The 13355-nt window shown below is 48.1% G+C and overlaps 1 protein-coding gene and 1 pseudogene across 1 annotated transcript; both read left to right on the top strand.

Annotated features, from left to right (window-relative positions):
• The first annotated feature begins 3000 nt into the window (after nucleotides 1–3000).
• Nucleotides 3001–4031, top strand: LOC137142746 (olfactory receptor 6B1-like; annotated as a pseudogene).
• A 7444-nt stretch (nucleotides 4032–11475) lies between these two features.
• Nucleotides 11476–12456, top strand: LOC137142766 (olfactory receptor 6N1-like). Its single transcript, XM_067532221.1, has one exon. The coding sequence runs from the start codon at nucleotides 11476–11478 to the stop codon at nucleotides 12454–12456; it is 981 nt and encodes a 326-aa protein (XP_067388322.1).
• Nucleotides 12457–13355: the final 899 nt, after the last annotated feature.

Raw genomic sequence — 13355 nt, 5'->3', positions numbered from 1 at the left:
AGGTTTCACCGTGTCAGAGAGCAATACTTTCAGAGCAAATTAATGCAAAACTAAAATTAGTTGACTTGAAGGGCTGTATTTCCCTGGAGTTTGTGCCTCTAAATCTTGCTTTGTGCCATTAAAAACACATTTTCAAAGACAGTCATAGCTGCAGTGGTTGTCAGCGGTGGCCAGATGATGTATGGGTTTGTGGGCACAACGAGAAAAATATTCCCACCATGGAGTCTTCAAATAGACACAAAGTTGTGCAGAGACTCAAATCTCTTGCACCTCAAATTGTCACCAAAGTGGTGAAATGAACAATTAGGGTTCACCATAAGTTTGTGATCCCAGTCCCTCCAGCTTCAAGATGGTGAACAACAGACATAGCCTCTTCCACGTCTTTCCTATCAAGCTGAGAGATTGATAGGCCAATTAGCAGTAGGCACTTTTGCAGGTACAGATTTGAGAACTCCTCAGAGACTCTTAGGATGAACATTGGCCAAATCAAAAGAGATCACAAAACCAAAGCAGTTTGCTTTAAAACAGAGTTTCCCAAGGAGTGGGCACTGTGCATAACCCCAGCAGCCTCGGGACTGGAAATGCTAGACACTTCCTTCCCATTCCAAATGGTTTATTTTTTGTTCCTTTGGGAGAGGCAGGAATCTCTCAGAAATGAGAATCCAACACACAAGACGGCCAGGCAACCCACAGCGCACACCCCAGAAATGACACTGGAACTATAGAGAAACTATTGCGATAGTTATTAGGATACAGACCAGAGGGCTGTTGCGTTGAAAATATGTGACCAGTTAGTTCATGATGCAACAGCATCAGAGACCAGCACAGTGACGCTCGTCAGAGAGGTCATATGGAGAAGCACCCTGCCTTGCCCAGCTCCCACTCGCTGGTGATGACCTCGCTTTCACCCTGGGTGTCCTGGGCTGAAAGTATCATGTGGGGGAAGGTCCTTGCATGCGAATCCTGCTCCTGGCGTACGGGCTGAGACCCCTAAAAGGAGCATTCCCAGCATGTTGTTGGTGGCCACCTCTGTTCCAGGACTGGCACACATGGGGTAAAAACAAACAAGTTGCGCTAAGAAATTACCCAGACTCCACATCACTGGACTCCCCTCCAATGGGAAACCAACCTGCAAGACGTGGCGTTCTGCTATTGCTCAGTAGAAGGGGGAGAGGGTTGTTAAACATCTGTAATGAACAAAAACAAAAGTTCCTTGGGAGAAACATTTTCACTGGGGGTGGGCGAGTGAGAGAGATTTCCTTTCCACCAAGTCTTCCATTTGCAAACTCTGGATTACATTTACTTTACACTCCGTTTCCGGTGTGTTTGTTACGCTGCACAGCTGCAACGCCCACTCTGGCAGCCCTGATAGCTTACTCATGTAGTTGTTTCACTGGAGGCAATGGAACAACGGACATGAGTCACGATTACGGAGGAGAATCAGTCTCTGCCCGGGCACGCACTCCACAGGCGCTGAGTTATATGTAAGACTTGCAGAGCCAGGCAGACTCATTCTGCAGGGAGCAGAAAGGCAATTCCCTCACTTAGGGGAGGTTGGTTACACCAGGACAGTTGTTTGTCTGATGTGCTAATTCCCAGGGCTCTCCCCCTTCACAGGTGAACCAAGGGAGAAGCAGTCCCCAGTGGAGAAGGAAACAAACATGAAGTGAACTCGGCACTTTGTAAATAGAGAGGGAAGAGCACATTATATAGACAGACCACAGCAGCTGCGTCTCCATCCAGGGAACTGCAGGTCTCCTCCCTGAGACAACCCAGCTGCTGCAGGAAGAGGAGACACAAGAACCTCAGCTGCAGACACTGGCTCCTGGCGTCTAACCCGGAGAAGCAGGAGCTCATCGCTTCAGGCTGGGGCTGCCCTGGGCTGACAGGTGAGCACCGACTCCCGACAGCGTTTCTCTGCCACCTTCCAGACAGGGGCGTGAATGTGCTTTGGGAGGAGGAGAGGGACGAGGCGGGAGAGGTAATACCTGTTATTGGAACAACTTCTGTGGGTGAACGAGAGAAGCTTTGGAGCTACTCTGAGCTCTCCTGCAGGTAAATATTAACAGCTTTAGCCTCACCTTCCCATGATACATGGCATCCACAGCACCGTTTAACAGATGCAGATTGACACACAGCTCTTGTGCCCGGTTCTCAGTTGGGGATCTGCCCCCGACACACAAAGAGAGCTGCCTTGATTTATACCAGCTGCGGGTCTGGCTCAGGGTGTCCCAATCGGGTGGCGAGTGGAGATAGAGTCTTACTAGCCCGGATCACACACTCCACATTTGTTTTAGACTCTGAGTACAGGGACAGCATCTTTTACCACCCAGTGTCTTCTTCCTGTATTATCATCATCCCACAGTCGTTATCGGGTGGGCAGTGACATTCCCCAGTTAGGCCTGCACATTAGTTTATTTTATTATTTTTATTTTATTACTGCTACAAAGTGAACAAAGAGAACCAGAAACGGCATTGCAAGTCATTCAGCAGCTCCCCATCACCACCAGAGGAATGAAGGAAGAATTTAAACCAGTTCATTATTTCAGGAATAAATGTATCTCTAGTCACGGTGTGAAAAAAGTTCCTTTTCCTACAGCACACTGAAATGCTGACAACAGGATATCTCGTGAGATTGTTTTCCAGTCTTTCCAACAGAAGATCAGTGCCTAAGGACACTAGACTGCCCTGGAAATCTCAGTGCACAATATAAGTATGTGTACTTATTGACATTGACTCCGAAGATGATAGTTAATAAACAAATGCTCTGATCTGTCACATCAGAACGCTGCTGGCAGAAAAATGGGCTGTTGTAACTGCAGTTATTGATCTGACATGGCAGACGATGCTCTGCATGGGCACCAATAATCTGTTCTCGAATTGCACCTCTGAGCACTTTTCTCCTAGGTTGACGTTTAGCCTTATTTTTTCAGCCTGAGGAAAGGGAGTTTATGAATATTTAAGGAATTAATTCACAAGACATAATTAACTTTTTGCTCTATGTTCTTCAGATTTAATTGCGCACTTTGTCTTGTTCCTGCACTCAGCCCATGGCAGACACAGACTGGAGAAACCAAACGGCCATCACAGAATTCATCCTCCTGGGATTCGGCAACCTACCTCACCTGCAAATTCTTCTCTTCCTGGTGTTCCTAGTGATCTATATCACAACCGTGGGCACGAACACCCTCATCGTGGTGCTTGTGGTGACTGATCAGCACCTTCACACCCCCATGTACTTCCTCCTGGGGAACCTGTCCTGCCTGGAGACCTGCTACACCTCCACCATCCTGCCCAGGATGCTGGCCAGTCTCCTGACTGGAGACAGAGCCATCTCAGTCAGTGCCTGCTTCACACAACTGTACTTCTTTGGTGCCCTGGTATCTACCGAATGCTATCTCTTAGCAGCGATGTCTTACGACCGGTATTTAGCTATATGTAAACCCCTGCACTATTCCACTCTTATGAACACCAGGTTTTGTCTCCAATTGGCTGCTGGGTCCTGGCTAAATGGTTGTTTGCTTATTACCATCTTTTTCTCGTTCCTATCACAGTTAATATTCTGTGGCCCGAATGAAATCAACCATTTCTACTGTGACCCCATCCCAATGTTGGAACTCTCCTGCAGTGACACACACCTGGTCATACTGATGAATTTCATCCTAGTTTGTATATTCACTCTGCCTCCATTCCTGCTAACCCTGACATCCTACGTGTGTATCATCGCCACCATCCTGAGAATCCCTTCCACCACCGGGCGGCAAAGGGCCTTTTCCACCTGCTCCTCTCACCTCATTGTGGTGACGGTTTTCTATGGGACCATAATGATGGTCTACCTGCTACTAAAACAGGAGTCACTGCGGGAGATGAACAAAGTGTTCTCTGTCTGCTACACGGTCCTGACTCCCCTGCTAAACCCCCTCATCTACAGCCTGAGAAACAGGGAGGTCAAGGCAGCCCTGAGCAAAGCCGTCCGTAAATGTGGCTTTCACAGAACCATGCAGAGAGTCCGAGCTAATAACTTAAGCTGAGGTTTATCAAAGCTGCCTGGTGGTTTAACCAATCAGCCCCCAGTCGAATGAAGCTGAGAACTCCCACTGGAAATCTCAGCTGCAGTGTGAAATATACGTAGATAATCTGCAGAGAGTTACTGAGGGTGGTCACGGTCCCATGCTGTGTTCATGTATCACAACGTCCAGGAAAGTGAGGCTGAGCACAGCTCTGTCACTCTCCACGTTCAGCACCGATACACACCGTATCATGGTATTTGTCCCCATGGTGTTGGCTCAACAATCACCCTGTGTAAGAAGAGGGCGCAGCATGTGAACGTGCACAGCGCTGTCATCATCTAAGGCTCAAAATCCACTAACAATCCCAGTAAATCCCTGTACACCTCCCCTCTTCGTGGTTCCTCTGTGCTAGATAATAAGGGCTGGTAACCAGGCCGTCTAACACAACTCAAACACAAGGGGTCACGTCATGTTACTTGCCACTGCTTCTTAAGCCCCTCAGGACACAACAGAGAATCCTGGCGGAGCTCGGGTCAGCGACGTCCACCCGAGGGGAAGGACAAAGGGAGGGAGGTGGCCATAGCAACGTTCCCATTGGGGCGTGTTCAGCTGGCACCAGGCGGAGGGGAGACACAATTGCAATTCATTTGTAAAACCATTAAAAAGCCATTTTTGATCAAAATAAATGTTTGGGCAATGAAAATACCGACTCCTGGGGCAGGATATGTGGGGACGTAAGCCTGGGAAATCTGCCACCCCTCGGATTGTGTTTATTGCCTTCTTTGCGTACACAATGGCCTGTTGTCGACCTGTGACTGCTGGCAGCAGCAACCTCCAGGGGCCGGAGATGGGGGAACTAAACGGGGAGCGCTCCGAGTCACTACAGAGAATTCTTTGCCAGGTGTCTGACCGGTGCGTCTTGCTCACATGCTCAGGGTCTAACGGATCGCCAGGTTTGGGGTTGGGAAGGAATTTCACCCCGGGTCAGACTGGCAGGGACTGTGGAGGCTTTTCTCCTTCCTCTGTACCACGGGGCACGGGGCACTTGCAGGTTTGAACTAGAGTAAATGGTGAATTCTCTGTAACTTTAAAAAAAAAAAAACAACGTGAGTCCTGTAGCACCTTAAAGACGAACACATTTCTGTGGGCCTAACCTTTCGTGGGCTGCAAGCCACTTCGTCAGATGCATCGTCAGCTTGTGCCCACAGAAATGTGTTCGTCTTTGAGGTGCTACAGGGACTCTCCTTGTTTTTGCTGTACACAGGCTAACCCGGCTGCTCCTCTGGAGGTCTGTAATCCCTGATTTGAGGAGGTCACGGACTCAGCCAGAGGGGAGGGGTCTGGGACAGGAGCGGGTGGGAGAGGGTCAGCGTCCTGCAGTATGCAGGAGGTTGGACTAGATGATCACCACGGTGCCTCCTGACCCTATAGTCCATGTGTCTGCATCCCTCGGCCAGCCAGCCACCTCCACTGCGCTCACTCAGCCCGGGTGCAAAGAGCCAGGCCCCAGCAGTGACCCCTAGACACTTCCCCAGGAAAAGCTTTATGGCCATTACATGGGCGAAGCCCAGCTGGGACCAGCATCAGCGAACCTACAGCCCCAGGCAGGGCGGTCGGGCAAACAAAGAGTCGACTCACCAGCCGGGGGTACTGGGAGTGTGCAGAGCCAGCTGGGGGCTTTCTAGGGTGCACGTAGAACTGAGGCCGTTCCTGGGGGCCGAGCCTGTCACACGGTCACCGAGGAGAGACCCCACACGTGGTCCTGCTACAATGAATGTCCCCAAAGCTGACTGTAACAGGGGCACGTCCCCAGAGAGCTAGTTCTCAGAGCACAGGTGCCCAGCCAGCCCCAGCCACCTTAGACAGCTCTGCTACACCCAGAGCCCTCTCTTCAGGGTGTCAGGTAACCTACGGCGAGAGGAAGCCACTACCGCATACTGACGGGCAGGACGTCTGTGGTGCCAACCATGGCCATGCTGGCTCCGTCATGGAGAACACATCAGGGCCGGGACAGAGGCAGGGGAGCCTGGCACCAGTGAGAACTGTAGACCACAGAAGGGATTTTCCAAGTGACCTAATGGAGTGAGGCCCCCAAATCCCTTTCAAATGGGAGATGGAGGCTCAATTCCCTTAGACCTCTCTGAGAATCTCAGCCCAAGGAGCCCCTCAGATTCCCCACTGGCAGGCTCAGTCCATGCATTGCTTTGCAAACAGACCCCCCGTCAACAGGAAACCATTGGAGTGATGGGAAAACCCTCCTGTGCCCTTTATAGCCACAGCTGCTCTTGTAGGCTCTGATGTAGCGATCAGCCTGCTGTACACTTTGGTTCCCAGCGGCTATAATCCGGAACAGCGCACACCTAGCAGTAGGTCGGAAGAGAGGAAAGATGCAATTATCCAGTCTAGGGCCACTACAGGGCAGAGGAACAGGAAAGGTGCAACGTTTCCACCCAACGAAGAGCTGCCAAAGTGGAAGGACATGAACGGAGACGTTACATTGCCAAATGACCAACAGAGGGAAGTGGAATGGGAGGGTGAAGCTGTGTAACGGCATGTAACTGGTGAGCACAGAGCACCAGAGAGGAAAGGACCTCTGTGGTTCTCTCTATGGCCTGCTATGGGTGGTCCTGCTTTGAGCAGAGGGTGGGACTAGATGACCTCCTGAGGTCCTTTCCAGCCCTCATCTTCTATGATTCTACGCTATGTAATGAACTCTGTGTGCATAGCAGCAGACACTAAGCTGACACTAAGCTGGGGGGAGTGGTAGAAACCCTGGAGGGTAGGGATAGGATACAGTGACCTAGACAAATTGGAGGATTGGGCCAAAAGAAATCGGATGAGGTTCAACAAGGACAAGTGCAGAATCCCATGCACAGCTACAGACTGGGGACCGACGGGCCAGGCAGCCGTTCTGCAGAAAAGAACCTGGGGGTTACAGTGGACAAGAAGCTGGACATGAGTTAGCAGTGCGCCCTGGTTGCCAAGATGGCTAACGGCATATTGGGGTGCTGCAGGCCCAAAACAGACAACTGTCAAACCCAAAAGACGTAAGTGGCTCACGGACTGTGCGACATCCAGAGATCCTGTTTTTTAGCCTACAGTTACATTTGTCTGAAACATCCTGCTTGTAGCTTCTTGGGATTCTGTTTATTAGCCTCTCTTTATACTCGGATTACATTTGTTTGGGTACATCCTGAGACAAAAAACTTCAAAACCAGACTTCAGCGAGAAACTGCAGAGCTGGAACTCATGAGCAAACTTGACACCACCAGACTGGGTCTGAACAGGGACTTGGAATGGTTCTCTCATTTCAAGAAGTAATTGTCACTGTTCACACGGTCCCACCTTCTCATCAACGGTCGTGAATAGGCCTCATCTACCCTACCTGAACAGACTTTCTTAGCACTTGCCCTCCCCACTGTTATGTTTCTCACCCTTGGATGTATCTATATACACCCCCTAGCTGTGATTTCCACTTCATGCATCTGACAAAGTGGGTTGCAGCCCATGAACGCTTATGCCTGCAGAAATGTGTTAGTCTTTAAGGTGCTACAGGACTCCCCTTGTTTTTGCTGTATACAGACTAACACGGCTACCCCTCTGGAACTCTTCATCCTGAGACCCGTTGTTGAATGTAAATTGCCTGGTTAAGATCAAGAAGCATTTGTTGTTAGTATATTTTGTTAGCTGGTGTAAGTGGAACCCGTTTTGTTGGTAAATTCCACCACTGTCTCTTTTCTTTCCTTTAAGAATGTACCATGTACCTTTTCATTTTGCTTCAAGTTTGTGTTACTCTTTGCTTTCTTTTCAAGTAGAAGTTAGTTAAAGAATGAATGTGGCATGTACGTGTGATAAAGGAGTGTAGAAGCAGCAGAGCTAAATCTCCACAGCAATGCAAGGGAGTGAAGATACTTTCTTTTAACAACTCTGTACAGCCCAGCTGGCAAAGAATGCAAATAAAAGATAGCCCCAAAGTACGGGAGGATCCACCCCAGGACAGGAACAAGACAAAGTGGAAAAGGTAACGGAAGCCGTCATGCTTGCAACACAGATGGCTGCTTGCCGATCAGACCAGGATGCGAAAACAGCACAACACAGCGAGATCCGCATGGGGATGGACCTCTAAAAAATTGGTGAAGACATGGAGACTTTGGGTTTGTTCTGCAAACATCCAGGAGCATCGGTTTGCGACCAACAGCAGCCCAGCTCCCACTTGCGCTCAGTCTACCTGGCCAGTAGATTGACACAAGCAAAGCATAGGCAGGTAATAATACTCCACCTGCAGAGTATTTCGGAGGGGGGCTGTCAGTGAAATATCCTTCTTTTAAACTTCTGTATTCACAATAAAGGCGGCATATTGCCGTGTCCCCTGAATAAGATCCTGCTACTCTTTTCTTTTACAAGTATAAACAACACTGCTTTAGTAGGAGCATTGCCAGCCCATCACAGGAAGTGATTATTCCCCTCTATTCGGCACTGGTGAGGACACATTTGGAGTAGTGTGGCCAGTTTTGGGCTATCGATTAGAGGAAAGATGTGGACAAATTGGGGGTTACAGTGGACAAGAAGCTGGACATGAGTCAGCAGTACGCCGTGGTTGCCAAGACGGCTAACGGCATATTGGGGTGCTGCAGGCCCAAAACAGACAACTGTCAAACCCAAAAGACGTAAGTGGCTCACGGGTGGAAACAGATTGAAAGGATGAGATATGGGCAGCTATTTTTACAAATACCCACCAGCTGGCTGCATCTGTTGAATATTAATGAAGGGATGGCGCAATTGTATTATAACAGGCCATCACCTTGGACAGGCATCACTCAGAAATGTAAGGTGGGGTTTAATCATGATCCCATATATTTTTCACATCGGATCATTAGACTAAACACAAGAGACATTTATGCAAGTCCCATTGCACACGTCCCACCGGGCGTTGTTAGCCACAAAACTTGGGAGACACGAAATTAACCAACTGGGAGAAAACTTGAAGAGGTAGGCTGTTAAAAAGCGGGAGGACCGAACACTAACACAGAGGCAGCATTTACACAAATCGAAGGGCAGCCCCTTTTCCAAGGGTAGATCAAGGCACCTGCTCATCACTTCGGAGACCTGCACTGAGACAACCCAGCTTCTGCAGGAAGAGGAGACACAAGAACCTCAGCTGTGGGTCCTGGCTCCTGCCGTCTAACCCGGAGAAGTAGGAGCTCATCGCTTCAGGCTGGGGCTGCCCTGGGCTGACAGGTGAGCACCAACTCCCAACAGCGTTTCTCTGCCACCTTCCAGACAGGGTGTGAATGTGCTTTGGGAGGAGGGGAGGGACGAGGCGGGAGAGGTAATATCTGTCATTGGAACAAATTCTGTGGGTGAACGAGAGAAGCTTCGGAGCTACTCTGAGCTCTTCTTCAGGTGAATGCTAGTGGTTTTACCTGCACCTTTCCCCATCAGCGCCAGTCGGCGTCCACAGCACCATTTAACAGAGATGCAGATTGACACACAGCTCTTGTGACAGGTTCTCAGTTGGGGATCTGTCCCCGACACACAAAGGGATTTAGAAGCTGCGGGTCTGGCTCATTAACGGGAATTGAGATTGGGAATTGAGATTGGGATTTACATGAGCGCACAGTGAAGTGAGGTGCCCAAGTGACATTTTACTACTATTTAGTGGTGTGCCTATCACCGTAACATCTACATACATCACTTGGCTAGAAACGTAAGAATCTGTATTCCAAAAAATCTTCCCTGACAAACCAAACCCCGATTTGACAAAATGTTAAAGTAGCTCTAGAAGATGCAAATGGAGAAAGAATTATGGCAAGTGTTAATCTGCTGCTACTTTCTCAGGCTATTCTGCTGTTATTCTTAGCTCAGCCACTTTCTTACCCCTTCCCTGTTCTTCTGCTGCACACTCTATGTTTCTCTCTGGTTTTTCCTACGATGAAAATACATTTTATACTTATAAAATAAACAGCAGGATTTTATGTAGGGGAACAAGGCAATATGCCATGTTTATTGTGAGTACAGAAATTTTAAAAAACAATTGCCTGCACACACACACACACACACAAATTCTTCGAAGATGGAGAATAGTTACTAGCCTAAGGTGCTCGTGTTAGTCCACTGGCCTGGTGGCTAAGACACGAGGGAGGGCGCATGGTTCTGCCGGTGTGCAACGATGCTCCTGGAGGATAATTGTAGAACCAAACCCAACATTTTTATTTTTTGTCTGCATTTATGGGGTAAGCTTTTATATTATTTTATGAGTTTTGCTTTGTTATGCTGCGTCTGCGTCTTGGTGTGATTATTAATCACCCATATTTTGCAAGCATGACCATTGTTCTTGTTTATTTTGTTTTTGTTTTTTGAGGTGGATCCCAGAGTCATCAGGGTGGGCATTTTTTGGCCGTCTAGGTCATAAACATTATTTTTACTTTTTTGAACATTTGAGGCTGGCGCCTTTCTTTGTTCTTTTCTGGTTTTACATACACATATTACTTAGTTGTTTATTTACATATTAATCTTTTAACATTTATTCAAAATGTGTAATTGGAAGACACAAGTGTTTTTGAGCAACAGTCACTTTTGTTTATTTAAAACATTTAGTACTACTATAAAACATTTTTATTTACCGTTGAATGTTTTTGTTTCAGAACATTTGCTGATCTTACCTTAAGCAGTGCTCTAAAAACATGTTTATTTCAACAACAGCAACCGTTTCACAGGATGATCTTTGGTAACGTTACGAACAGGATCATCAATGACCAGATGTCAGTTCTGGACAACTTCTCAATAGTCAACAGATCACCCTACATACCCAAAATGCAAAGCCGCACAGAGACTGCTGTGGTGGTTTGTCACGTACCAAAAGAATAAGGGTATTTCAATCAATCCATCAAACAGAATCAAGCTTCGGGTCTACATACGTGCAAAGCAACATTAACGTTTTCAAACAACCTATGCTGTAGAATTCCAGAGAGGTAGCCGTGTTAGTCTTTAAAGTGCTACAGGACTCTTGTTGTTTTTGCTGTATACAGACTAACAAATTTAATTTCAGCAACCATAAGCTTTCCTGGGCTTCACCCCATTTCTTCAGATGCAAGTGGTAGAAATAATATAACAAGTAAGTCTATGAATTTATTGACATTGACTCCGAAGATGATAGTTAATAAACAAATGCTCTGATCTGTCACATCAGAATGCTGTTGGCGGAAAAATGGGCTGTTGTAACTGCAGTTATTGATCTGACGTGGCAGACAATGCTCTGCATGGGCACCAATAATCTGTTCTCGAATTGCACCTCTGAGCACTTTTCTCCGAGGTAGACGTTTAGCATTATTTTTTCAGCCTGTGGTCAGCAGAGGAAGGGGTGTTTACAAATATTTAAGGAATTAATTCACAAGACATAATTAACTTTGTGCTCTATGTTCTTCAGATTTAATTGCACACTTTGTCTTGTTCCTGGACTCAGCCCATGGCAGACACAGACTGGAGAAACCAAACTGCCATCACAGAATTCATCCTCCTGGGGTTCGACAACCTACCTCACCTGCAAATTCTTCTCTTCCTGGTGTTCCTAGTGATCTACATCACAACCATGGCCGGGAACACCCTCATCGTGGTGCTTGTTGTGACTGATCGGCACCTTCACACCCCCATGTACTTCTTCCTGGGGAACCTGTCCAGCTTGGAGACCTGCTACACCTCCACCATCCTGCCCAGGATGGTGGCCAGTCTCCTGACCGGGGACAGAACCATCTCAGTCAGTGCCTGCTTCACACAAATGTATGTCTTTGGTTTTCTGGGATCTACCGAATGCTATCTCCTAGCGGTGATGTCTTACGACCGGTATTTAGCTATATGTAAACCTCTGCACTATTCCACTCTTATGAGCACCAAGCTTTGTCTCCAATTGGCTGCTGGGTCCTGGCTAAATGGTTGTTTGGCTCCTGCCATCATAATCCTATTCCTATCACAGTTAATATTCTGTGGGCTGAATGAAATTGACCATTTCTACTGTGACTCCATCTCACTGCTGGAACTCTCCTGCAGTGACATCCACCAGGTCATATTGGTGGATTTCATCCTAGCCTGTGAAGTCACCCTGCTTCCATTCCTGCTAACCCTGACATCCTACGCCTGCATCATCACCACCATCCTCAGAATCCCTTCCGCCACCGGGCGGCAAAAGGCCTTTTCCACCTGTTCCTCCCACCTCATCGTGGTGACAGTTTTCTATGGGACCATAATGATGGTCTACCTGCTACCGAAACAGGAGTCACTGCGGGAGCTGAACAAAGTGTTCTCTCTTTGCTACACGGTCCTGACTCCCCTGCTAAACCCCCTCATCTACAGTCTGAGAAACAAGGAGGTCAAGGCAGCCCTGAGCAAAGCCGTCCGTAAATGTGGCTTTCAAACAACCATGCAGAGACTCCGAGATAATAACTTAAGCTGAGGTTTATCAAAGCTGCCTGGTGGTTTAACCAATCAGCCCCCAGTCGAATGAAGCTGAGAACTCCCACTGGAAATCTCAGCTGCAGTGTGAAATATACGTAGATAATCTGCAGAGAGTTACTGAGTGTGTCACTGTCCCATGTTGTGTTCATGTATCACAACGCCCAGGAAAGTGAGGCTGAGCACAGCTCTGTCACTCTCCACGTTCAGCACCGATACACACCGTATCATGGTATTTGTCCCCATGGTGTTGGCTCAACAATCACCCTGTGTAAGAAGGCACAAAATCCACTAACAATCCCAGTAAATCCCTGTACACCTCCCCTCTTCGTGGTTCCTCTGTGCTGGATAATAAGGGCTGGTAATCAGGCCGTCTAACACAACTCAAACACAAGGGGTGACGTCATGTTACTTGCCACTGCTTCTTAAGCCCCTCAGGACACAACAGAGAATCCTGGCGGAGCTCGGGTCAGCGACGTCCACCCGAGGGGAAGGACCAGGGAGGGAGGTGGCCATAGCAATGTTCCCATTGGGGCGTGTTCAGCTGGTACTCGGCGGAGGGGAGACACAATTGCAATTCATTTGTAAAACCATTAAAAAGCCATTTTTGATCAAAATAAATGTTTGGGCAATGAAAATACCGACTCCTGGGGCAGGATATGTGGGGACGTAAGCCTGGGAAATCTGCCACCCCTCGGATTATGTTTATTGCCATCTTTGCGTACACAATGGTCCATTGCCGATCTGTGGCTGCTAGCAGCAGATACCTCCATGGTCCGGAGATGGGGAACTAAAGGGGAGGTCTCTGAGTCACTGCAGAGAATTCTTTGCCAGGTGTCTGACCGGTGCGTCTTGCTCACATGCTCAGGGTCTAACGTATCGCCAGGTTTGGGGTTGGGA

Source organism: Emydura macquarii, unplaced genomic scaffold (assembly GCF_026122565.2).
Source record: "Emydura macquarii macquarii isolate MOO-44397 ecotype Brisbane River unplaced genomic scaffold, CSIRO-AGI_Emac_v2 contig_3249, whole genome shotgun sequence".
In the NCBI taxonomy this organism is placed as follows: Eukaryota; Metazoa; Chordata; order Testudines; family Chelidae; genus Emydura; species Emydura macquarii.
This window is presented reverse-complemented; position numbering and strand designations above follow the sequence as displayed.

Coding starts and splice junctions, on each gene's coding strand:
- LOC137142766 (XM_067532221.1), top strand. CDS start 11,476: ATGGCAGACACAGACTGGAGAAACCAAACTGCCATCACAGAATTCATC.